General features: G+C 41.9%; 1 protein-coding gene across 2 annotated transcripts in view; it reads left to right on the forward strand.

The window, feature by feature from the left end:
• clmpb (CXADR like membrane protein b) overlaps positions 1–26,517 on the forward strand; it is a 60,360-nt gene extending 33,843 nt beyond the window's left edge. The window contains exons 2-8 of one of the 2 annotated variants that reach the window (XR_003671597.1): positions 10,117–10,268; positions 14,630–14,834; positions 17,087–17,254; positions 18,665–18,787; positions 19,302–19,443; positions 20,808–22,122; positions 22,932–26,517. Coding sequence is in view for 1 of the 2 variants with exons in the window: in XM_028419912.1 (XP_028275713.1) it covers positions 10,117–10,268; positions 14,630–14,834; positions 17,087–17,254; positions 18,665–18,787; positions 19,302–19,443; positions 20,808–21,144 (1,127 nt within the window). In the remaining variant the exon portion in view is untranslated. Of the gene's footprint in view, positions 1–10,116; positions 10,269–14,629; positions 14,835–17,086; positions 17,255–18,664; positions 18,788–19,301; positions 19,444–20,807 lie in introns of both variants that reach the window. The other variant, XM_028419912.1, reaches the window with a different exon arrangement.
• The last annotated feature ends 1,264 nt before the right edge of the window (positions 26,518–27,781 follow it).

Consider the following 27,781-nt stretch of genomic DNA (forward strand, 5'->3'; position numbering starts at 1 on the left):
TTTCTTCTTCATTCTTTCCAAGTGAATTCTTAACCAAAGTTTGCATCATTGCTTGGCAGTGACTGTAATGACTATGGACACAAACATTAGGCCTCAGAGATGATGTAAATACTGTATCTTGTAAGTATTCATGATTTATTGTTAACATGTACACTACATTCTAAAAAGTGCATTCTAAGATCTTTATAATACTCCTAACATATCCTCAAAGGAGCAATGTTCAACCAGGCAAAACATGTTTCTTGTCACCACTATTGTACCAGATAAAAAGCCTATATTAATGTTTATGTACTTCAAACATGAGTTCATATTTTGGAATCATGTTAGCATAAATCAAATGTGTCTAGGTTTGTTTCCTGTAATCCACATCACAGTAACTTCTGTATGATGCTAATAGTCCTTGCTGCACAATTCTTGCAGTTTGCCCTCATTTCCTTTGGCATGTCAGTTACTGTAACACACGCCAATGGCCTACTTTAAACATCCTCAGCACTGCTCTAACCTTTTTTTAAAAAAAAAATCACAATGTTTTAAGGCAGCATTAGATTCAATCATCTTTAAATAAAGGTTGTGGATACATTTTTTCTGTGAGACTTAGATACTGGCTGTGCTTTTGTCAAGGAAACCTCTCTTGAGCCAATTCCAGAAATTTGAATAGTGACCTTCGCCCTGTTTCCACCTAGCTCAGGGTGTCAATGCAAGCGAATGTCCTTCTCCGAGCCAGAATAAGCTGCCTTGGCCCAGCAAGTGCCGCACCTCGTTTTAATCAGGCTTCGGGGAGTGAAATATGGCCTTGGCGAGCATGCTGTACCCAACCTCCATTCATCTGGTTTCAATCTTCTCTACGCCCTCGGATGTGGCCGCGTGGGCATTCCTTTTCTAGACATGGGGGAGGTGGGAAGAAGTGGTGCTGAGCAGCAGAAAGGGCAGGCATATTTGTTTGGAGGAGTGTGTCTGTGCATGTGTGCGACTTATGCAGTCATTTTTCACATGAAAATACTGTTGCTTTTGTTTGGTAATGTTCCTCTAAAATGAACAACAGGATGCATTTAAACCATCTCACCCTGAGTTCTTGGTTGACCTTCAGCCAGTTAATGCATTTGCTTTAGTGTAAAAATCAATGCACTCCTCATACATGCTGCATGCTATGTAGGTACATTTAATTAGATACATCCTAAAGGCACACAGCATGCTGTGGATATTTGCTGCGTTTGTTTGTTCCACTGCACAAAGGTGTATTTTATGTATGTGTGTGTGTGTAGTAGGTGAATAAGGTTAGTGTCCTGGCTGAATGGGCTTAGCTAATCATAAGGACAGATGGTAGGTTGGTCCATTAGCTCTCCTAAATGAGCCTAAGTGAGGCCTTTCCTGGAAGCCTGGCAGCCCCTGTTGACCTCCCCGGCCATCGTACAGCCACCGCTCGGGTTCTGTCATCTACCCCCACCAGTCAACACCTTTCAGTATACAGCTGCCAAAACAGACGTGGCATCTGCTCACCTCTGGGGAAATGGCAGTCATTGACGTGTCCTTTCTAGTCAAAGGCTTGGATGGATAGGTTACCTCTTTGTCCTTTGCGTCAGCAGCAGCTACAGCATTAACAGCTGTAACAATACCATCCTGTCATTCATGTATAAGGCATCTGCTTTGCTTTGTTTTTTTCCACATAGCCGATCGAGTAAAATGGTGTGTCAGATACATACCATAGGAGTGGCGACAGTGTTAATATGTTAGTGACGCAGCGCACTATTGCTGGGCGGATGGAGAGAGGGAGTTAGCGTCCCGTCTGTTTTCAATTAGCCGATGAAATGTACAACATGGGAGCTGCTCTGCTGCATTCAGTTTCTATTCTCTAGTGGATGTAAATTAGCGTCTTTGCTGAGAGAGGCTTTGCCATCAAACCCCAGGTGAACTTTGGAGTTCAGACAATGACAAATAATCACAGTGACCTAAATAATGGAAGTAAATCTGTGTGTGCAGAGAGGCGAGGAAGAGGAGGAGAAAGTATGGGCAGCGTCCAGAATTCCCCCCGCACACTCACACACACACACTGCAGTCAAAATGTAGTGCTTACATGTTCAGTCTGGAACTATCTTACTTTGCTTCTAACGCTAAACTTTAGTGTGGCTCTAAATATATCACTCGCTCTAGGCTTGTTTTCTTCCTGTTCCCCTTGTTCGTCACGTGCCAGCAAACTTAACCATATAGCCCACTGTGGCTTTTATTGTCTTCCCACAAGTTGTTAAATGCTTCTTTGAAACACCACTGGGGTATTGAATTGCATTTAATAAAAGCCAGGGGTGTAGTACTTTATAGTGCATGAGCTAGATAGAATTTGAAGTTTTCATCGGTCTTACACTATTGTGAAGCATCCATCATCAGGGCGACCACGATGCATTCCACTTCCTGTGGCCATACACCTAGTCAGCTCTATTTTCAACCTAATGGACATAAAAAATTGCAGATTGCAGCAAAATGGACTTGGCAGCACAAAAGCTTATTAAGTATTGATCCGCTGAGGTCAGTGCCCATGTCCAGCCACTCCAACAATGTGAGAGGAGTTCATTCACATGCTTGCCAGCCAGAAATTGAGATTAGAGCACATAAATAACGGGGGAAATTGAGGGACATTTTGGGAGAACAGAGAAAGGCACCCACGGCTACCTGATGTGCCAGGAAAAGGTGTAGGAGAGGATAGTTGTTTATGTGTGTGGTGTGTGGGTTTTATGGCTGTTTATATCATAACTGGCCCATCTGCCCAAACTCCAGCAGTGCTTATATGATATCGTACCATACCAATGCCCAACAGGAAAGCTTTAAGTTGATCAGCAGCAGGCAGACCTGTCTTCTACAGTGTTTTAATGAATGCAGCTCATCTTGTTTCTCTCTACACCATCTGTCAAGTATGCAGGGTCAAGCATAGCTTGAACTCAGCAAAGAACAGTCCTCCTCTGAGTCGTCTGTACTGCATCTGTACCCACACAGGAGATCTACCTGATGCATATTTTTTCTCTTATTCTCAAACTCCCGCTGACGAAAATACCTTAAAATATCTTAATGCCACTCAGATGGAGAAAACTGCTCAGCCCTGGGGCGAAAGTTTGTTGAAGAAAGATGAAATATTCTCTGTGCAGAAACAGAAAGAAAGTTTTGTTTGAGAGGAGAGACTAAATCAGATTTCTGTCAAAGCAAATATAATTTCTCTAACTGGATTTAGAGTTGTTTTCTTTTGATATCTTATATTGCTGACTTACCGCTCTGAAACCGAGCAATTGTTTTTTCTTCCGTCTTAGACACATGCCAGTGAAAATGAGTTTCAGCAATATGTCCTTGGCTTAAAAAAACCTTTTTAGAATGAAGCATAGTTTTGTGAATGCCTTTGAATGTAAAAGAGCGCTCTCTCTCTCTCTCTCTCTCCCTCCCCCTCCCCCCTCTGCCCTCTGCCCTCCATTAAAATGTGTTTTCTCAGTCGGGGGGCAGCAGGTTTTTTCAAGGCTGTGTGTGCATGTGCTATAGGGGAGATGCACGTACCCACACACATCTTCAGTCACCTTGGTGATAAGTTCCTGCAAGACGTTAGCTCCTTCTCTTCTTTGCTGCAAGCTTCTCAGATATGGAGACGCTCATGCAGAACAAAGTGAATATCCAAAACATGCTGGTCTGTTTAGGCTTTGCCAGATGTTGGGAGGATCTGTTGTTGCAGGGAGAGGTCACTGTCCAAGCCCCATTTAACTGAAGCGTGTTATCTGGTGCAAAACAGACCATTTGACATTTGGACCTTGTTCAGTCTGAACACATTAAAGGGAGGAAAAACGTCTTGAATGTTGTTGTTTGAAGCTGATTGTAACCCTGTAAATGGTTTAACGCCACACACTCCTCTGCCATCCTGTAAGATGCATTGCACTAATTAAATTTTTAAATGGGGAACATCCTTTCCAAAATGATGAATTGGTTTTAAATCTTGAGAAAAAAACTTCCAGCCAATAGGGATCAATGCCTCCTTTGTGCAGGAGACTGGGTCTTCTATGTGTCACTCTTTCCACACAGTCACGTGTAAGTGGTGTTTTTATAACAAAAGCCACATTCAGGTGGAAAGAATTAAAAGTCAGGGTTCTCTTGTGTAGTATTACACTTTTAATACACAGCATATGTGTGTGTTTATCTTGTGCAGTTTTAGGGAGAATAAATCAAAATGGTTTGTCATGCAGGACGGTGAAAATGTTGCATCAGAAACTTTGGACTTCAGTGTAGCCCTTGATGAGAAGCTTGCACTCGTTGGACAGTTTCAGGCTGAAACCAGAAGATTTATGCAGCAGCCATAGGATCTTGGACAGCTACACCCATGAGTGTGGGTGACGCCACCAGATGCAGTGTTGATAAGATGCATATAGCACTGTAAGCAGGTTTCACTGACTCTCTAGCTCCCTTGGGTAGATAGTGTAATTAGCTTTTTTTTCCCCCATCTCCTCCCTGCTTCCTTATTTTGCTTAGGAAAATGCAGAATACTTTGGGGGAATTAAAAGTGCTCGTTGCAAAACTAATTTCGGATCTATTTTGGGGATCTGTCGGTGGGGTGGCGTTGCTATTGCTCTACATGACGGCAATGACAAGGCCATGAAAGGGATGCTAATGAAGGCAATAAAAGCAGTACAAGGTGAGCATTTACCACAGGGCCTTACATTATTCAGTCCTCAGTGGTATTTCATCTCCTTTTTTCTTTTCCCATTGGTCCTCCTTCTCTTTCCCATTTGCCTTCCCCCTCCAGGTTCAAGGGATTATTGAGGAAATGATTCCATTGCTGCTTTCCCTCTTCAAACCCAGCCATTACTGCTTCAGCCTGATTTCTTAGAAACTACTCATCAAAGATGAGTGTGAAAAAGATGGCCCTCACTTTTTCTATAAGGCTCCAGTTGGCTCATTTATCTAGTGGCCCTCATGCTTAACACTGCCACAGATCATAGAAATGGCTGAATGAACTATGATGCTAAATGAGTATTGCATATAGATCCATTTTTTTGGAGCTTGGTGTCTTGTAGGGCCATAGTAGTGTGAAATCTTTTCAGATCAGTCCACCTTAAGTCCTTCTGCCTACAGCAACCAAAGGCTATCACCAGGCCTGTGGACCCCACTGATTAGCTTTCTCGGGTGCATGTTTATCAGAGTTTTAATGTTTTTTTTTAACTATGTTTGAAAGATCTATGGCTATGAAATTGCTAGAGAACTCCCTCAGGATCTGCCTTAACAATGACATGATTGTCCTTATGTTGCGCTGACTAGAAACTAAAAAACTAATTTTTAATTTATACATTAGGAGAAAACAGTTATTCCAGAAGTGCTTGTATGCAATTGCTAATTAGTAGTTACCTCCTATTTGCACATTACTTGTTAATGACTCCTCTGTACCTTATAGTAAACTGTTACTGACAAAAGCTCCATGTCAGCAGAAGGGTGCATCGGTCGCTGGGTGTGAGGCAAGAAGGATTATGGAACTTTATCCCTTCAAAGAGCCAGCCTCCAGTATAAGGGGAAAAAAAATACAGCCTCTTTGATTTTCACAGGAGAAATATATTCATGAGCTGGACCTTGAAACTACAAGGAGACAAGTGTACTGTGCCATATGCAAAACATGTGTTTTAATGGGCCATGATAACTTGGTACATTTAAAGAGGCTTGCCGCTTAAGAAGCCGTAATTAAAAAGAGGGAGCTGTGACTGTATGACTAAAGGACTCTCTCACAGAAAGTGCACGGGGGCTGTTTTTTTATGCACTAACAACTGGAGGCGGCCTTCTTGTCTGCTGAAACATCAGAGGATTTTTTTTGTATTATTTTTCTATTGCGTTCCTCAGTCCTCAAAAATATGAGGCGGGAAGATGTGACCTATCTGAAAATCTGGGCCACATCACCATAGTCAGTTCAGGTCATAGAAGAGTACTGTCGGTGGGGAAAATACAGAGCCTTCAAAACAACACGCTGAGCTGTCAGTATTTTGCTGTTGTCTCATGGCCTATGCTCTTCTCAGCATGACCCTAAGTCAGCTAAAAAACTCAGTGTGTGTCAGCAGGAAGCATTTTCCATGTGAGTCCTATGATCATAGCCCACAGTCTACTCTTTCTCCTGCTCCTGTATTTAAATGTGATTCTAGATAAGCCTGTAATTGACAGTAGATAAACAGCTCTGGCACAGATTGGCAGGGTTGGGAGATGATTGTTACTTCTGCCTGCTGCGGTGAGGCTGTAAATGTCACTCAAATGTGACTTCAGTCGGCTTGTGTCACACAGCTGTATTCCAAATCATAGGATTGTGGCTGAAGCAATGACTCAGTGTCGGGAGAAGATAGTACCTTGCTGCTTTTTTATGTGGATATGGGAAGAGCTGACCTGATAGAGCATATGTTCATAATAAGCATGCATCATAAACACCGCCAGGTACTGTACATAAAATGCGGTAACATGTATTCTAAACAGGAGAAGCAGCACATATTCAAAGAGCAGGAAATTGTCAGAGGAAATAAAACAGTGATACCTCTAGTCCTTTTTTTTCTTTTGTGCATCTGCTAACCTGTGTCTAACACCACCTTTGTGATGGTATAATCCTTCCTCCACACCACTGACTTACCGTAAGTTCTCAAAATAAGGAATTGCACCGTTCCCCCCATGCCTCCCTCAACCCATTCTCCTCCGTCCTTTCACTCATCTCCCTCTTTCCGATCTGCTGTGCTTGAGCACCAGAGGTCATAAGCTTTGGACATGGCAAAGACCCCAGCCAGGCCAATGTGCTGACTTAGGGGATGTGGGGCTTGACTTTGGGCAGTGCAAAAGATCCAGGGCCTGTCTTGTTTGTCTGTCTGTCCGTCTCACTGGCTACACTGTAATGAGATTGCAGGGCTCTGTAAGACGGATTTACTGGAGCACAACTCCCCCTAGGGCCTTTTCATAGAAATTGGTTCCTCCATATTTCACTCAAGCCTCTCTCTCTTTCTCTCTTTGTCAAATGTGTCTATCTTTCTCTCTCTTTCTAAACCTCTGCTGTTAGCTCAGTCTTTCTTTTGTTAATTATGATATGCTTCTTTCCTTTCTTTCTGTGGGTAAAGATTTGAACCTCGCTGGAAGCATGAAGCTGAGCCGATACAGAGCTGAGAAAAGAAAGAACAATAAGAGAGAAAGAGGGACAGAGGATATGGCCCCAGCTACTATAGCTGGGGCCATATCCTCTGTCCCTCTTTCTCTCTTATTGTTGTTATCTTTCACTCTAGTCCTCTAGTCCTCTGCACATTTATCTCTTGCCTCAAGATGGCCACGTTTATTCCAATGGCCTTTCCCATGGACTTTTGGAATCTCATAAAGACACGCAAATGCATACATACCACTGTGACCAGGAATGTTATCTAGGCAGAAGCTGCTGTGGTTCACAGTTGTTATTGTTTCTAGGTCACCTTACTGCAAATTGAATGCCAAGGTCATAAACGCAAACAGAATTTTCATACTGTGTGTGCTGTGCTGCCGCAGAGACATTGTCTGTTGTGTCTCCTAGTTGACACAAATGATGAGGTCTCGCTGTCCAACCATCCCAGCTGTGCACACGGTGAATGAGGCCAATCCAAATGCGAGCTCAAACTCACATCAAGGCGAGCTTATTTTGGGAGCACTGTGTCATCCATTCCACAGCACAAAAGCCCCTCTGCAAGACCATAAATAAGCAGGAAAGTGGGGAGCATTGACTGTATACTGACCAAAAAAAACTCTGATTTGTTAGCCAACTCTTTCTTGTAAATAAAAATTGTATTTCTGTCACAGACACGACATATTTGCCATCTTTCTCTGTGAAATGAAGAATTTATAGCACTCAAAACCTCATTGTTCAGCAATGAAGCACATTTTTGACACCAATCATGCGAGCTGATCCCAAGGTCAATTTAGAGTCAGCTCAAGTACTTTTTCTGGGAAAAGATTGCCATTCCTTTTCCACGGTCACCCTGGCCCTATCTATCTTTTAGGTAACAGTTGAAGCAGTGGGCAGTTAAAGATGAGGTGGGAGGTGAGAACGGAAGCAGGCAGCTCTTATCAGGCCGGCTACACAGTGCCAGGTTCAGCCCCGGGGCTGCTGATGAGTATGGGAGCACTGATTACAGAGGCTAGCCTGAGGAGCTGAGGGGAGACAGTGGGCACAGGTCTCCCAGCACACCCCTACACCACCACCATGAAGCATTAACTCCCACCACAAGCTGCACACACACAGCTTGAGCTCTCTCCTTAAAGCTGCAAAGCCCTCTCTGTCTTATATCTGACGTTCAAACCAATATCGGCAGGGAGTCCATAAGATGAATGACCCTGCAAATGCTGCATTAAAAAGTCATAAAGAGGGGATACCTTCAGGGTGCAAGAGCTCTTCTGCAAGGAGGGGTGGCCCTTATTTTTCTGCTGACTAATGATTTGAACTGAGCAGGGGGACCTGGTGAGCAGAAGGACCTCAGCAATTCGTCCTGTCATTCCCGGGCCACCAAAGGGACACAGAAGCACTCAGCCAACTGCAAAGTACTTTTTCCCACTCTCTCCATCTCCATCTGATGAATGCCAATTGGAAACATCAAATTTGACTGGCAGTGAGTGCCCCAGAGCCTGGGTTTATGGCAGAAAACTCACAAAGTAGTGACAGGGCTTAAACAAAACTTGAAGAAGTGCTGAAATCCACCATATGATGTCATCTGTGTGAGTGAAGCTCGTCTGGGAGAAGTGGTTTCTGTCAGGCTGCTTCTTCGCCTCTGCGTTCTGCATCAGCACTGACTCATTGGTTTCACAGCACAGAGCTGACATTTTCATTGGCCCAAAGATCACTTATGGGACAGGGTGTTGGCTCCTATGAGGGTGGAACAGTGAACAAGTGGACAGGCGCCCAGCGAGTGCTGATGCATCCACACGGCCTTCTCTGGAACATTTGACAGCATGTGATTGTGTCTGCTGAACCCAAAGGAAATTCTTTCAATCAGTGTCTCGGGGTTGAATCACCCCACGGCAGACATAACACCTGTCAATATAAATAGCTTTCATTGAGATCCCACGCTGTTTAATCTGTGTGGACAAAAGGGTGTATTGACTTCTTAATAAGTAGTATGATAATGAAAGGAAGAAACAATATTTACACAGCCTGCACATTTCACTTCAAATGAGCATCTGCCAGGCTGGATAAGTTTTATTTTAAGCACCCGCAGCCCCCTGGAGCTATAGCTTAGTTCAGCAATTAAATTAAAGTCAGGTAGTTAAGTTAAATGTTGTAGAGCCAAAAATATATGTTGCATTTGAGAGTGTAAGCCCAGTAGAGCTCTGCAGTATTGTACAGTCTTTCTACCAGGTGGAGGGAGTCGAATATCTCACCAATGCACCACCCCCTTTAGACACGATCTCTCACACACACACACACACACACACACCATCCATAGTTTCAGCTTCCAGCAAACCCCTGTGACGCCTCTGGCTAATTCCACTCAGGCCCGCTGGGCTGTCCAGCATCCTCCAATAAATTAGCCTTGCTGCTCCCCCGCTGAGACACAAGCCCTGACAGTCTGGCCAGAAACCAAAGTCACTCGCTTGTGCACACACTCATAATTATTGCTACTTTCTTTACTGCAGCCTAAGCTCTTAACTGGGTTGGCTTGTGTATTTGCACGCAGTTATGGATATTGCAAAAGATGGTTGAAGGTTGAATCTCACATTCCCACATTGACATGTGTTCTTAAGAAGAAAGCAACCATGGCTGCTGTGGAAAATGTTAGCATCTTAAGTGATTCAGTATAATTGTATGTCTTCAGTCTTGGCAGAACTGTCAATGTGCCTGTAGTGTGCAGAGCCATAGCTCCCTCAAACTGCGGCTGTGGATAAGAACATGATAGCCAAAAGATTATCACAACGGTCCCTCTGCCAGTCTTTGCTGTAATAAACAGGATCCCCTTTCTGTCTCTCCTCAGTGTCCGAATGTGACACACTGTATCACAGTGTCTGTAGAATATTTAGTCGATTTCCTCCATCGGCATGATCTTGCTTCCTATCCGCAGCATCTGTCTTTTCTCAGGAGGGTGGATCGAGAGAGTGTCCTCTTCTGACATGCCTTTTGTTTCTCTTTTTTAGTTCTATTCAGCCTGCTGTCAGTGGGGGCGCAGACGGAGATGAAGAAGGTCGTTGGGGACAATGCCACCTTACCGTGCCACCACCAGTTCCCAACGTCAAGCTCCCTTGATATCGAGTGGCTACTGCAGAAACCAAATTCCAAACAGAAAGTGGTAAGCTCAGATTCTCCTCTTCCCCCTGTACCAGAGTTCATAAATATATGAAATACCTTGCATTTCTATAATCAACCCTGACATGGCTTATAGTGAGGTCACATTCTTAATAGAAGACAGACCCTTGCTGAAATTAACTGACAAATGGTAGTTTTTTCTTTTATATCTTTCTCTCTCTCTCTCTCTCTCTCTCTCGCTCCCTCCTTCCAATAATTAAGGTATATTGATTACCAACCTGAGCTATAATAGTCGCAACTCAATGTGCAAAGTTAAGGTGTTCATAAAGGAACAATGGAGCTGCAGAATGTCCCCAAACTTTTTTTTTTATATTTGTAACTTTAGAGCTTTTATTTGTACCTTTTTCCAAACCCTCAGCATAAAAACCAGAACATCTAGACATGAAAAATGGTCCTAATTAAGTTTTCATCATTTTCAAACAATAAGTTGCTGCTAGCTTGGTAGCATACGGTATGTGTAATTAGCAGTAAAACCCTTAGAACCTGAAAACTGCTAGAAATGTGCTAACTCAAGCTAATATTGGCTAACAGATGGAGCTGCATCGCTGCCATGTTGCTGTTAAAGCGGAGAGATCTCGAGATATTTCACTGCACCTAATTCATCACACTGACTTCACACAGACCGGAAAAGACTGACACCAGTTCTCTGTCTGTGTCAGCAACTAATGTTGAATTATATACTTTAAACTTCATGCTCCATATTGTGCATGAAGCTGCACTATTTTTACAATCAACATTGTCTCTATAGGCGCTTTACAGAAACCCAGAGCCCGAACCCCCGAGCAAGCAGACAGTGGAAGCAGAAACTATGTATTGTATTTATATGTATTTTAGCTGATATGGAAAATGATATAGAGGGCTGGATGATGTACAGCATGCTGATCTGGACGGAGAGAGACCTGCAGAAAGACACTATTCATGTTTATTTGACAAATGACATGGATGAAGTCAGTAGGTAGCTTCAGCCTCCACCATCAGCCCGGCTCCAGTCCTAAATTTTCTAAATGGCCTTACATGGTTTTGTGTGTCACAGCCTCCGATGACATTTTTCTATCGTTTCACAGTTTTTGAATTATTGCCTTTCTTCTACAGAAATTGAATATAGTATCTGATAACAGATAGAGGATACAATCTCTGCAGCTGTCTGTTGGGAAATGGAGAGATTTCCTTTAGAGGCTGTTTTTGTTCGGTTTGCGCACAGAAGTGTAACGCTTAGAGAAAGGGAAGAATAGAAGAGTGTGGAGGGGAAACAGAGTGGCTAGGAATGAAAGAAAGAGGAAAACAAGTGTCTTATGCTTTGATGATTCAGAGGGAGGCTGCCACATTGCGATGAATATTTAACGGGAAGATAACATTGAAGGCACCATTAATTAAAATCAAACGTCTGAAAATTTGATTAGGAAAGAGACTACGCCTGTAGCGGAATGAATAAATCATTCTTTTGTTCTGCTGGAAGGTCGTGTTGAGAAGGGAAGAGCGTCTTGTCCACATTTAGCCTCTGTTAGCAAATGTATAGGCTACATGTGTTAGGGACACAGATGGGCAGGTGGCAGGGCATCAAAGGGATAGCCTACACAGTTCACCTGCAGATAAACAGTGAAAATAAACTCTCCTGCTCCATTGATTTTTAACCATGGTGTTACCATAGTGACAGCTGTAAAACACCCTTAACAGTGAAAAGTTACCCAGCATCTCTGCAGCATATTAGTAAGGGCTTATAATATTGAGCTGTGATACATAATTGCTTCGCTTCCAGCATACATCATTTACTGGCACTCATTACAAGGACAGTTTTTACACACTGATCTGACAGGCCTGTATGTCCCATCATCACTTTTATGTTCTCCTGCAGTTCAGTTAGGCATCAAAACCACTTGTTTGGGTTTATACCTTTCCATCTGTAGCTTCATTGGTCAACCATATTAACACAAGTAATTGTAATTTCCTCCACAGTTCAAACACTGCTGGTGTTTTCCTGGTCATCTTCTGTATCTACCACTTTAACCTTTACATTATTCATAAAACACCCGTTTTGAAAAACAAACTTTTAAATATTTGATTGTTAACAATACTCTTAATGTTATCTGGTCCATGTGCTCACCAACAGCCCCCTCCTTCATCACATTAATGTTTAAATACTATCCTTTTTCAACTAACATGCACAACAACATGCAGGAAATTATATACATTAACCAGACCATAAAAGTTCCCTGCTTCTAATTTGTGTTATCTTTAAAACCAGAGAAGGCAGAGATGCCTTAATGCCTGCATGCAGCATTTTCAGTTTTTCTCTGAATAAACAAACAAGATCATTTCAAATGCAGTATGTTAACAGCCTTTGGTCATTTCACTAAATTCTCCTTAAACTCCTCACTCTTACTGACACTTTCTCTGTCAGAGTGCACCCAGACATACCCAGAAGCATAAATACACACATAGACACTCATGGTGTAAGTCTACACTCACATTGGTGAAGGCATCAGAAGTGTGCCCACAGGCAGGCACTTTTAAAATATGCCCCACTTTGTTTAGGTGCCAGGGCTGTGTGACTTTGTGCCTGTAGCTTTGGCACTAATAATGTATGCCTGTTTACATTCATGACGTATTTGCTCATAAGATAGTGTGTAGGTCCGGGTATATGTGCATGTGTAAATGGCTAGTCGTCACCTGTGATCACAGCAGGTGCCCCTGTTTCTTAGGCACTGATGTACTGTGGCACCAGCATTTAGCAGTCCCCATCTGCAGGCTCTCACTTGCCCTGAGTAATAGGCCACTGTGACAGCTGTGTTTGTTTGTGTTTGTGTATGGAGAGAGAGAGAGAGAGAGAGAGAGAAAGAGAGAGACCTAAGGAGAGGACAGAAAAAAGCAAAAACATAAACAGACAGAGGAGAGAAAATAAAAGCTTTCAGTACACGTTTACAGATGTTATATGTCTACTGTAAAATTTCAAATCCTCTCATTTCCCTTCTGAACACCCGGTCTTTGTGAACATCAAGGTACTAAAAATAAAAGGATAAGGGAATAATAGATATTGTCACCGTAACACAGACGTCTTATTGTGTACTTGCCTGGTTGCGATGCACTGCATGTGTTCATTGTTTGTTTTTAGATGTACATCTAAACCAATGTAACAATATATTTTGTAGACATACAAATGTGCATATGCAAATGAATGTATACATAAATATAGGCAGACAAGCACATGCAAAGCTGCATGAAAGACTTGTGCATTAGCCAGGCTTTGTACTGTTTCCATAGTATATTTGTGTAGCAACCAATCAGCTGTGTTTTATCATTATGGAACAAATACTGTACTATGTTGACAATGGTGTGGTGGAACAGGAGTTATAGCAGCTTAGGGCCATGCTGCAGAAATGAGACTGTGTCATGTAGTCATAAAAAATGTTTACATTTTGGTAAATGTGTACCCTTAGCTTTTATTGTCTGTAGGGCTATCCCATTGTGAACTGAGGAAGTTCATTCTCATTTTGTGCATGTGTCTGTTGGTTCCAATGTTTCATTCTGGCCTTATTTGATCCAAATTTGATTATAATGTAACATGGCACATGACCTATTTATCTAATTTTCCATGAAATTGTTTCAGGAGATATTTAAGATAGCCCATTAAATTAAAAAATATGACATGATCATGATACTCTTCAAAGATGTAATATAAACAAAGTGAAATGCAATTTATTTAATGCCTGAAAATGTAGAGTGTATCACCGTTTCCTTTGGAGTGAGGTATTTTTGTAGCTGTGTGGCCTCTTGTTTGGTGTTAACATCACATCAGTGCCACTGTGAGCACTTTTATACTCAGCAACCACCAGATTTTTGTCTTTATTTTGATCAATTTGACAGCTCTGCTTGTAGAAAGACCATAAGGAGATAACAGTACTCACTGGTGATCAGCTAAATGAACACTGGCAGAATACTGGCGTTCCAGCAAATGCATTCGTTTGTCAAATATTACTTTCAGAGTGTTAATTATAAAATGATTGTTAACAATGTTACCCATGAGTGCTGGTATTATGTTCTTCACGTTCACTGAGGGACTGTGTGGATATGGCTTAATTGTGCATACACCATCATTACAGTTGTGTGCTTCTAAATGTTTAGGCAGCCCACCAGTCATATATATCCAGAGTATTACATTTAAGTCATAAAAATTAAGTTACAAGCTGTTAAGTGATATGTGACTCATACTTTGGGGATTGGTTGCATTAACTGAAAAAAAGATCTTTGACACAATTTAAACAGGAAGTCTAAATGTGATATTTAGCCCAGAAGATGTTTCAATTTAACAAACAGTGTTAAAATAAATGTTCTTTTTTTAATGTCTAGATCATTACGTTCTTCGGGGGCCAGGTGTACACCAATGAGGCGACAGGCAGCGAGGCCAGCCGCCTCTCCTTTGCTGGGGAGTACCTGGGCGGCGACGCCTCCCTGCTGATCAGTGACCTGCTGCTGACCGACTCTGGGGAGTACTACTGTAAAGTCAAGACTGGGGGAAAGTACCACTGGAGCCAGGTCAACCTCATTGTGCTGGGTGAGTGTTTTCAGACACATTGTAACACACATGCAACGGTTGCAAATGCTCACATGGAAAATGCACGTAGACGCAGAGCCTGTCACACACACAGACCTAATCACTGCATCATTAGCCTGGCACATTTCCTCCGTCATGCTGACTGATCTAATGATTCAATTTGATTCAGACGGTGTGATTTGATTTCGCTCATGCTGTTTGGGTTCGTTTGGATTGGTTTGTTGATAAGGTGAGACCAGAAACATGCAACTGGGTTTTGAAAGAGCACAGAACTGATTGATTAGGTTAGAGATTCAGTTATGTGAACAAATATCATGTTAAAATACATTTCTGTCCTCTGTGAGATCCACATGTAAACAGAGACTGTAACAGACCCGTCTCTAAGTTTCATATACATCCTGTAATCATATTTAGAAGTGGAGGCTGACATTGATAAAAGCCATCATCCAACTACAAATAAGATACTTAGAAATATATTAGTTTGAGTCGTACTTATATCTTGCAACTACAGAAGAGACTGTTTTGGCCTCAACACAGTCATTGTTTTCCTTATTCATCTAATATCCAGATGGCTATAAATGTCTCGGCTTTACAAGTAGCTCAGCAGTACTGTGTGTCTGCCCACATATCACTAATAGCTAAACAACTTTGAAGGACATAAGGCAAAAAAGGGGAGCGGCTATAACACAAAAGCCCGCCACAAAGTCCAGCGGGAGGAACCAGATCATTCTCAATGTCAGAAAAGCAAGCGATTTATTAAAACATCATGGGAGATTAGTTCAACCCGCGGTTATTGGTTTTCTAATGGAACAGTCTGTTAATCCTCTCGCTCGCACTCTCCTCTTCCTTCCATAAAGACATTTCAGTGAGTTAGCGCCTCCATTTTTACAAATTGCCCTCAGCTTTGCAGTGACACTTTTGATTTCGAGAGAGACGAACATTTGCATTTTTCTCCTGCTCCCCACGCTAAGATAATAGCTTGGCAGTCGGGCTGGTAGCTGGCTTGGCATGAGGCAGTGTGTACTTGTGTGTGCGCGTGTGTGCCAGATTCTCCAGTGGTTGTGTATGCGTTAGCTTGCACGTGGAGACCCACACTCAGTGTGTGAATTTGCATTTGCCTCGGTGTGTTTGAGTGTGTATTTGTGATGTGTTTTTGCTTTACTGAGGTTGTGCGCTGAGGTTATCCACTTCAACTGCTGCTGCTGTCGTTAGGCCTAACTGACCCTGACAGAGCTGAGAGATGCACAGAGATCCCTGATCAGCTCCTCTCATTACATTCCTTGCTGAGTGTGTGAGCAGAATACTCTTCTTCTGAGACCAGGGTGTGGAAGAAGAGGAGGGTTAGACAAACACAGGGAGAAATTCTCATAAGCTAAGGCATCCATTAACCACATTATATTTAGAGTTCCTTCTTTTCCAACTTTGCCAACATGCAGCAAAAATACACAAACATCAACATTGCTAATATGAGAGTGGGACAAAAATACAGAATAGATGTTTAAATTTAGTTCACCACTGATCTAAAAATATGTCACTTGGGAGGGAGAGAGCGGAGCGGTGTGCTATTTTTCTGCTTTTGTAGCGTAGCTGTGCCTTTCAGCATGTACTGTATCTAAACAGAGCAGCTTCACAGAGTTCAGTAGACTCTAGCTATACTGTACTCTGCCTCCAGCTACTGGACTATGACCAAAACCTTTGACCTGTGAAGAACATATCACCACAGGCGTTCACAGCCAGCTTTGGGGTCACATTGATCCATTCCCTATGGGACTGTTTTTTTTTTCTGTGTGTGTGTCACCAGCTCCTGAGAAATGACTTTGATGGCAAGCTAGATTAACCAGCTCCCATGTAACAACTGCTAACTGACACCAGTAACTGATGCAGATAGAGTTCTATTGAAAAGTAAAATTCATTGTAATGTATAAGTGAGCTATAATCACAGGCGCTTAGAGAATAGTTATGTGACCAGGCTGATGAACTATAAAGTATTATTCTGAGCTTTAATACTATTTGATAACAGCACTAAGAGTTCATAATTAGGAAATGATGTGAGCCTTGTGGATTTGATGCGGACTCACTGATATTATATGTAGAGTTGTACATCAGTAGCAGTATGTCAATGTTAAGATAAGCAGCTCTCATTGCAATGATACAGCATTTGGTTCAGAGGCTTAAAGATCTGCTCTGCTATGTTTATGTATTTGTTGGTATATTTGCATTCAACTGTTTCTGGTTCTTCTGTGTGCTTCCAGTTAAACCTTCCAAGCCGAGGTGCTGGATGGATGGTAAACTCCTGGAGGGCAGTGATGTCAAGCTGAGCTGTAAATCCAGCGACGGTTCAGACCCCATTAGCTACAAGTGGGAGCGAGTGCTGGACAAAGGCAAGAGTCTGGGCAAGCTGCCAAACCTGGCACTGATAGGTAAGAAAAATAATTGGCACTGTGCTGACATGCTGATTCACCATTCCAGCCTTCTGCTGAGAAGAAAAAAAGCTATGAAGATTCATTTTCATATTAGTGATTTTTTATGGCTGCATTTGTCCAAGGAAGTGTTTTGCTGAGCACACCATCTTTGTTTCACCTCCTACTATCTCTGCATCATACATTTCCAAACACAGGCTCTTAAATCTGCCAAGTGCAAACGGAAGCTCCTTCCGCTGATACTCAGCTGGAGTTATTAACAGTTTCAACACGATGCTAAGTTAAGTCTTTGCTATTGATTACTGAGAGCGGATATGGATAATTTCACTTAAAAATAAAAAAAACATTAAAAAATGATGTCTTACCATCTCTGTTACCACATTAGACCAAAGTCGATAGAACAGGAATTTACTATGAATCAAGTTTGGGATAAGTATCCACTATTTGTGGATTAACAATGGAGGGCCCTGCAACACGCAGCCTTGTGATTTTCTTGCTCTGTTCCGTCGGGAGCATTTATATAAACAACAGGACCTGGTCTGACACTGTGATCTGATGAACATGTCTGTGACATTGAAATGTCAGCCTGACTCAACTGAATGAAATTTTCACGCAGGATGTCAGTGTGTTTTCCTGGATTGTGTGTAAAGTGGAGAAAATCCGATGTAAATCACAGACATGGGTTGGTAGCTCTGACTACATTTATGTTAAAAAAAACATACACACGGTAGCTCCACAGTAGCCCTGAGGCACACTTCACTCACATGGTGTAGATTGTGGCATTCCTCTTGGATCATAACCAGGCATTTCTGCCTCTAAATAGTAACAAGACAGTTCATAGCAGAAAAGCTAATGGCCAGGCCGCTCTTCCCACTGTGTATTCTTCAAACCGGCAGAAACACCCCCAGGGCGCCAACCTCTCTGTCTCTGTTTTCCCTCCAGTGTTTCACAGGCATCCTTAATGGCACGTGTCCAGGCAAAAATCTTCAAATTAATGACATCCACCAAACAACACCTGTTCAGTCTAATTAGTTTTCATTGAACGATAACGTACAGCGTCAGCAGCCGTTATTTATGGGTCTGGTGAAAGGTAATATCACATGGTTGTCATTGGTGGGGATGAATAAACATCCCATGGGGCTGTGGGGCCCCATCGCTCTGTCAGACACGCTCCTGCAACTCTCTTCAAGTCCTCCTAAGTGTGATGGGCCTTACTCGAAAATAAACACTCCATCAATGTGTCTCACTCCCTCTTCCTTCTGACTCCCTCCTTCTTCAGTTCTAACATATGGAATATTTCATTTGCCTTGCAAAAAAATAAAAAAAGGACATTGACTATGGTAAACATGCAGAATTGCAAAAACTGATATATAGCTTCAGTATTAAAATGTAACTCTTCTTATTTCCCAGATCTCAAGAATCCAGAGATTGTAACCCTGAGAAACCTCACCATGGACAGCACAGGTGTTTACAGGTGCACAGCAAGCAATGACGTCGGAGAGGAAAACTGCACCATTGAGGTCACAATGCAGCGTAAGTTTCAGGAGGAGAAGGTGGAGTCGACCTCACAGCAATCACCTCTCACCAAACTGTCACTCTGATTGATGGTTATTGTTTCAAACTGCAGCTGGAAATACATTTATTCCCCTCCCTGCCTTTCCATCTCTCTCCCTCTCTCCCCCTCTACCCTCCTCACTCTCCTCCTCCAGTGCTTCAACATTAGACTGCAGTAAACCTAAACTGGTGGCCACTGGTCATCACCCCTGCTCCAGCAGTCATGTTTCACTGTCACACTAATACATTTTCTGAGAGGGGCAGGACGGTTAGGGTCATGGAGAAAACCACACATCTAGTAGCAGAAATAGTTTTCCAGGCCTTGTGTTAAATTGAATTCAGGCACGGTGGCACAAAAGTAAAGAGTGTTTCTCCAGTTAATGGGCGTGGAGGATACATATTTGTGAATTTAATACAAAGACTATGAATGATAGGTGACCAGAGACAGTAAGTAGTTCTACCTGCTCATCAGTCCCTCCTTTCTCATTCACAGATGTGAGGGATGTCGGGATGGTAGCGGGTGCAGTGGTGGGAATATCCCTCGGTGTCCTCATTGTCATATTAATCATCTGGCTCGTCTTCCGGAAGAAGGAGAAAAAGAAGTACGAGGAGGAGGAGACTCCAAATGAAATCAGGTTTATTCATCATCTTCTCCTTTATGACTGTTTCACCATTTTTAAAGTGTCAGTGTTTCAGTGCAGTTTATATTTTTAGATGCGCTCAAAAGTGTCCTGATTGGTCATTTGGATTCAGATATTATGGTGGTGTACGATGGATAGAATATCACTGCTTTTTGAGGAAATAGGTAACAGTTATGTGTCCCAGATAAAGTAAAAAAACTCATGTCAAAAGTTCCACACTAGTTTTTAAGGACTAAATACATGTTAATGTTCAACGCAAACTGTGACCCTTCTAAGACAATGACAATAGTAACTACCTTGTGTTTTATCTGAACACAAGATTGATGTTGAGCATTCGTGTCAGTTGTAAAAGGTCTAAAGCTAAGCAACACAACACAAGTGACACAGCACAGATGTGGGTGGTACCTGCCATCTGGGAGAGAGATCCACTGTATACCTTAGAGGACTCTGTGGACCTTTAATGATACATGTAAAAACATCAACCTTTTTTTTCCTTTTTTTGTTTTTGGAACTGTCGTTGGTGTAGGTGCATATTTACTGTTGTAATAATGAATAATGCAGCATGGTTGAGGGACAGCTCGGAGTAAATAATGCAGATGTAATGAATGTGTTTTTCTGTTTTCATGCCATGTTAAGAGTCTGGGCTATTTCACTTAATGTGCTCCACGACGCCACCAGCAAGTGACGCACATCCCTTGGGTATCGATTTTAAAAAACAACCGTTGCGGGTGTTTAAAAATTTAATTTTTTTCGTGCAAGAGTTATAGAGATCTCTCTGGTGTGCCTGAGAAGACACCATGTAGCCAGAAGTGCACAGACAAGAACTTATCATTTCTGACTTCCAAAGTAAAAATCATACCACAAATTAAAGTTACATCAGTTTTGTTGATTAATGCCATGTGGTGAGGAAATGTGTTTTTGTCATGCAGTTTCAAGGTTTTTTTTGTTTTTTTGTTGTTTTTTTTGGAGGGGGTGGGGGTCCCTTAAAATTTGAGCTAAAAGTGGAATTATAGGGGAAAGTTTTCATTGTGCTCTCAGCACAAACTTTTTTTTCTTCAACAATTGTATCTGGGGAACTAGTGGTTTCAGCAGATTTCATTATTCTATGCAAATGTGTTTCACAAAACTCAGGGGCTTGGGGGGTATCTCATGAATTACATGAGGCCCCGACATAATACTAGTCCCATGCGTCTGAGGCCTTAGAATAGCATTAGGGAATGGTACGGTGGAGTTCTGTTTTGCACTTGGTCGTGTGTTTGTGTGTGTGGGTTTCTCTTCTGTCAGAGGTGCAGTTTATTTGATATAAATGGACCTTTGTCATGATTGTTTGTTTTGTGTGTGTGTGTTTTCAAACACAGGGAGGATGCAGAGGCACCCAAGGCCAAGCTAGTGAAGCCCAACTCCCTGTCTTCATCCCGCTCTGGCAGCTCACGCTCCGGTGCCTCCTCCACCCAGTCCATGGTGCACAACAGCGCCCAGCGTGGTCACCGCCCTCGTCCACCTGCTGTAGCAGCTCTCAAGGAAAATGGACAGCCTCCAGGCTTCCCCCAGTCCCCTCCAGCCTACAATGCAGTGGTGCCCACCAAGACCCCTGAGCCGCCCGCCACTCCCAAATATAACTCCAGGAACATGTCTGGGCCCACGCCCCCCACCCTCATGGTCCCTGCCCAGACCAAGGCCTTTCAGACTGTGTAGGACTGAAGGCCAAACTCTTCCTGCAGCCATGTGAGAACCCAGCCCCCCAAATCCCTGCCCAAAACCCCCCCGCCCCATACCCCCCTTCTCCCCCCCAAGACCCTTCCCAAAGACTAAGACTCTTCCATAAACAAAGAAATGCAACTAGTAAAAAGGATGTAATTAAAAGAATCAATACTATAAGTCCAAAAGTACTTTTAATGAATGCTACTTAAAAAGGGAAAATAAGACATGCTTGCCCCCTTCTGAATTACATAAAACAATAAATCAAAAGAAAAAGCAGAGACCCGAGATGCAACACTGCTTGTGTCTCATGGCTAAAGGCAGAACTTATTTTCTGAGTTCCTTCTTTTGGCTTTGGAAGGCAGAGAGAAGCACCATGTGCAGTGAGGTGGAAGAAGCCCCCTAGTAGAGCTTTTATTTATTTATCAAATCAAAGGGTTAGGCATGCAGTAGAGCAAAGGAGTGAAAGAAGGAAAACAGTAAAGGCTGGATAATAAAGGAAAACTAAACTCCGAGCCACGTACCAATGGAGCCACGCTGCTGTTGAGCATCATATAAAATGTATGCATCATATGAGATGTGCACAAGCCTAATGGAAACCAGGAGAAAGAGAGAGCATACGACAACACCTGATTTTGTTTTCTCTCTTGGTGGACAGGGGGCATGAGGGGGATTCTCTGATTCATGTCACCCTGCACCTCCAACTGGCTGCTTCTGGCACCTGCTCTGAAGCCACAAGCCCTCCCTCCTCCCCCCTCCCCCCCCCTCCCCTCTTTGCCTCCTATGGGCTGGGCTGATTGTGCCCATCCATGTGGACAGACACAGCGCGCGTGGCGTGTACATCATCTGCCTCAGTGCTCTCGGTCTTTCGTGCTCTCATAAAGGAACCCAGTTGAAACTGTGGTGGTCCTGAGACTGACTCAGCTGGCTCACAAACAGCTCATCTGCTTTACCAAATAGCAGGGGAAACTTCAGGTACAAGGATGTAGCACTGACAGTGGAGTCAAATCAATGTAGTTGTTACCCCCTTCCTCCCACATCCCCTCTGTCTACATCTATAGACATCCTTTTCTGATACTGAATATCCTCCATGAATAATTAAATAGTATTTATTAGGCCTATAGTAATACTTTAAATATAGAGGATAAGCATCTATTAGACCAGCTGGACTTTTTCCTTCCTTTCGTCTCTGTTCTCCTGTGTCTCTTCTCTCTGAACAGGTTGTAAAGGGTGACAGACAGCTATTTGTCCATTTATCTATATTAAGAAGTGCCACCAATCCCTAGAATGGGTTATTATTATTGTTGTTGTTGCTTTTTTTTAAAAAAAAAATCTTTTGTTTACCTGTTACATTTCTGAACTGAAACCAAAATCTGTCACCATGAATGTGTGATGTACAAAGATGGTGGATCCCATTATTTTTAGCCTGGATCAATACACAAGCTAAGGAACAAAGAATTGACCTTGACGTTCCATTGTACAAACACAATGTCTGATTGAGGGGAGCAAGGAGTATGATATCTAGAGACTAGGGTGTGTGTGGTATCATCACTAGTACTCTCCTTGGATCCATAACAATGGCCTGGCACTTGATTGCTGTCTCACTGGCTTGGTTATTGGTCGAGCTGTGCTATCAGCCAGTCCCCTCTTTTGTTGAATCCTCAGACAGACCCAGTGCAGTTTGATTGAAAGTAGCTGAAAAAAAACGGGCAAGTAGCCTATCTAGTGTGCCTTTGCAATCCCTCTCCCAGTTTGATGGTTTCTTTCTTTGTCCTTATCTTCAGCACACCAGTGGTTAAGTCTCTGTTCACACCCAGCTTGGAGGGTCAACAGCAGCAAATACTGAGAGGTACGACAAACTTGCCCTAGTAATAACAGATTCAGCCTAGGGAGCACCAAGCAGAGCAATTTATCCATGGTGAGAAAGCAATCCCATGCCACAGGACAATGTACTGTACATTCTGTAATCAGTCTTGTTTTATATTGTACATACAGATAGATATACACACATGATGTCATTTAATTTAATAAATAAGGGTACATGAGGGGAGAATTCTCCCTTACAAAGGAGTCAAATGGCAAACTCACAGTGAATTTAGCCCATGTGTTTTTTATACGCATGCTGTGTTTCAAGTGAACATGTGAAGCCCCTTGTTCTGATGACATTTTTAAACTTCATGTGAAACTGATAATATCATATTAACATAACAGAATATGCAAGTACAGAGAAGAAACATCTTTTTCATGATCCTTGTGATGATAATGTCTTTTGATTTTAGTAACCACTTGACCCTCAAACATCAACATTGGATTAAAAATTCCCCTCAACAAAGTTTAAAAGGCTAATTGGAAATATCACAATTTTAGATTTTACACTACACCCAGACTTGCTTGAGCTTCATGAAGCCGCCTCTCATCCAGCTCAGTGACCGGTAGAGACTTCCTCCTTCATCCAGGAGTTGAATGTCTTGTATTGTAATGGTTGATATGTCTCAGGGGTGTCCCAGCACCTGATTATGGATGTTTTTCTCTTGTTTTCTCTCCTCTTTGATGCTGTCTAGCCAATAATAACAGCAGAATGCCATAATCATTTAGCTGTAACAACACTATCAAGACTAGAAACACACATTTTATGTTTCAGGGCAGCTAGCAAACTACCTGAAAAGCACTCTCGTTGTTGTGGTGAAGTCCAAAAAGTTTACACAATCATGAGCAAACTTTTGTCCAGGTGGAGTGTTTTTCATTAAAAAGTAGCAACAGACTATGCTAGTTGCTATCCAGCTCATTCATTGCTGGCATCTACTATATCAAAGAGTGGAAAGAAACAGAAGTAATGTCATCACATGTCTATTATTACCAGTGTTTCATTTTTAAATATTATATGGTTATCTCTAATACCGGTGTATTTCAAAATCCCCAGTATGTATAGTTAATGCATAGCTAAATTAGCTGCATGTGCACAAGATATATTAAAACCTTCTTTGTGTTTTATAATCCAAGGACCGTTAATCTCAGGACAAACATTACTGTTTGTAGTTCCTGTTGTACCTTGACGAACTGTTCATATTGTTCATACATACTCTTAATTAACACAGACCCGAGTGGGCTTTTAAACACCAGTTTAATGTTTTAAAAACCAGCATTTGTTTAAAAAGCACATGAGGTTTGATTTCACATGTAGAATTTCACACGTGACTTAATGTAAGGAAAATTTCGAGAAAAAAAATGCCTTTTATAATCCAACTTAAGAGACAGCATCATATTTGACAGGGACAGTTAACTGTGCGTGTGTATGTGTGCGTGCATGCCTGTGAATGCGTGTGAGAGCGTATGTGTGGGTGTGTGCATGTAAATTCAGTATGAGCCCTTGGGCCGCACCCACACATTCTCATGGTCGCCATTCGCCGAGTGTGAAGGATCCAGTCAGCCTAAACTAACATCTATCCAAATTGATATGACTGCAGACAGGCAGTGTTTATTTTAGTTCACTCACTCATATGCCTATTGAACTTGGCTTCACAAGCGACAGTCATGTTTTCGCTTGTGGGGTGGGGGTGGCGTCGTGAGACAAAGGACGTCCATAATTCATAAGAATCTTCAATTCTGGAGGCCACTTGTACGCTCTCTTCTCTCTCTCTCTCTCTCTCTCATAGAATGCACTTGGCCATGAGTGTACTGATGGTATCTCAAGGCACACACACACACACACACACAGGTAAAAAGTTGTATATACACATACATGAAGAGGTGCACACAAAACCACAGCTGTGTGCTTTGTGTACATTCACAGCTGCACACACACACACACAGTTTGCACAAACAAAAAGCCCAAATAGCAATCCTTGTTATTTCTGCTCCTTCAGAATCAATTTGATGGATCGAATGTCTGGAGGTATTACGACTGACTGATGGAACCAGGATACCAAATGCAGCAGCACAGAAAGGGACACTCTACACTGCATCACCCAGGGAACATCTGCACACACATACACAGATATACAAAAACAGCAACTGTAACAAAACCCACACACACTTGCATGCAGACACACTTACATCGAGAAAGAGAAACACTGCTATGCATCTTAACAATCTGGATAGTGTATGCCTGAAGACTTTTTTTTTCATTGGAAACTGTGAGAGTAGCACTGGGAATCAGGAGAGAGGTATAACAGGATTGATACTGAGCCAGGGCTGTAGGCTCTTGCCATTGAAATTCCCTCCACCACAGATGAAAGTAGCAGTGGAGGTGGAGGATGGGATGCAAGTCTTCCAGCTGTTAAAATTCCTCCAAGCTTTTTGATTTGCTTTCCAGCATCTGCAAGTCTCAGGTGGCAGATCCCCCCCAGTTTATGAACCCTCGCGTTGCATCTCTTCCTCTCATGTGTGTGCAGCAGCTTTGTGGCCCGACAAACTCGTGCTATTTTGACAAATGAATTTTAAAGCTCTTTTGTCAGTTCAGTGGGGTGGAGGAAGAAAAGTCTTAACACGCTTCAACGTGTCAGCAGCACATTCAGTATCATCCTTTACAGCACTCTATATTTATTGTCTTATTATCAACACTCAAAGGTGCAGTAAAATCATTAATGGTTATCCTGCGTTATATGATAGGAGTATGAATCTCATGTAGCCACAAATGTTTTATGTTCAATGAAGCAGTTTTATTTCTGATTAAAGCTGTTGAGCAGGGCAAAGTGATGCTCAGACTTTGTGGTTTGGCCTTGTATGTCTGTTTAAAAGGGAATGTGATGTATTATTACTTTTAAGAGTGGAAAAGATGGATGGGGCTTAATTCAACCTCAAGAAGGAGAGACAGAAAGCAAAGGTACCTGCATGTCCTAGGAGATTGAGCAGATGAACGGGAATGCTTTGCTTTGATGTAACATAACTGTAATCGGCTAAAAATGTACAAAAAAAATATAACAAAAAAAAAGAAAAAAGAAAGAAAATCTAAAATTGTAAATATATCCACAGAAAAGTTTTATGAAGCTTTATTTTTGTCTTTTTTTATTTTCAATTTTCATCCATGTACTTTGCACTTTTTTGTGTGCTATGTGCTCATCACCGGCCTGTGTGGCATCTGTGTGGTTGGCTGTTTCTCTTTGACTGTATTGTTTCGGTGTCAGAGGGAGACACGCTCAGCACGGCATTATTAAAAGGGAAACGTACGACACTTTTTCTTTCTTTTACTCTCATCTGTTTTTTCTGACGTGGCTTCTCTTTGGTTTTGTAAAACAGTACAGAATTTTTTCAGTTTATTCGTTTGATGAAAACAATCCATGTAAATATCACAAGTAAAAAAAAATGTATATTTTTACGACCTCTGAGTTATTACTCTTTCATTTGCAAATAAAATATTCAATGACAACTTAATTAGTCTGGTGGAATATTAATTTGGATTAAATATAAACTAATTTTACGCTCTTCATTCTGCAAGGTATTGAACATGTGTTTCATTCCATATGAGTCGGTTGACTCTGTTGGAATTTGACAGCTGCCAAAAAGCATTACATTCATGACCTACTTGTTAGAAAAATCAGAAATGAAATGCAAAAAAGAAGCTAACAATGGATGTTATCGGTGCATTATTTTTAAATTAAATGGAATACATTCATGAGTTTAGGTGGACCACACCAAATGCACCTTTACTCTCAAGGACAAATCCAGAAAGCACAAGATGGGATCCCATTGTACTTGGTATATAGCAAGGGTGTAGTTTTAGCATGGACAGAGGGGACGCATCCTCACCAATGTCCAGCAATTACTAAATTGGCCCCACCAATAATTTGACCCCCTCCAAAAAAACAGATCCTCTTTGGGTGCAGGAAGGGTTAAATTCCATTCTTTTGCGGCGTCCTACCAATAGATATCCTCCTCTCCCAAAGCCCTTGATATTCTGATTCTGATTGGGTTATATCAAGGGCTCTGGGCCGACCGTAACATATATGGCCATGTGATTGGCTGTGCCTTTCCCTGCAGTTACTTGTGTGGCTTGGTGCATATTGAAGAGATGGCAGCCATAAAGAAGGTCTATATAGGGAGTTATTTTGTAAATAAACCTGTAAGTCATTTAAAGTTCTCTAATGAAATTAGTTCATCATAATAATAATTGTTGGAGTCTTGGTCCCCACCAATGCCAATCTACGCCCTTGGTATATAGGATCCTCACTTTTCCATTAAGAGGTTCATTTTCTATCTAAATACTGTGTGAGATTACATAGAAACCAATTATATCCAATGATAATCTGACTAAGTAAAGACCAGTAAGATATTTGTAAATGGTACTTATTTTTTAGTAAATCACAAATACAATCATCAACTTTAAGTTTTGTTTAGTTTTTTGTTTTTTACCACAGGACTCTCTGATTTACTTGAAAAGCTACTTGTTATGGTTAACATTCTCAGTAAATGTTCATGGTAACAGTGTGAAGTAACCCTTGCAAATTGGTCTGCAGGGTTTGCACTGCTTACTGTGTATGTGAGTGGTCTTATGCACATGTTCTATAGGCCAAGATACCTTGAGGAATGTGTTCAGTATATGCAACTGGAGAGAACCTCTTGCACCAGAAAGAATGAGTAACCATCATAGAACACCAGGTTCAGTTCATATAATTATAGAGTTCTTGTTTTAACACAA

The sequence above is a fragment of the Parambassis ranga genome, chromosome 13 (assembly GCF_900634625.1).
Source record: "Parambassis ranga chromosome 13, fParRan2.1, whole genome shotgun sequence".
Taxonomy (NCBI): domain Eukaryota; kingdom Metazoa; phylum Chordata; class Actinopteri; family Ambassidae; genus Parambassis; species Parambassis ranga.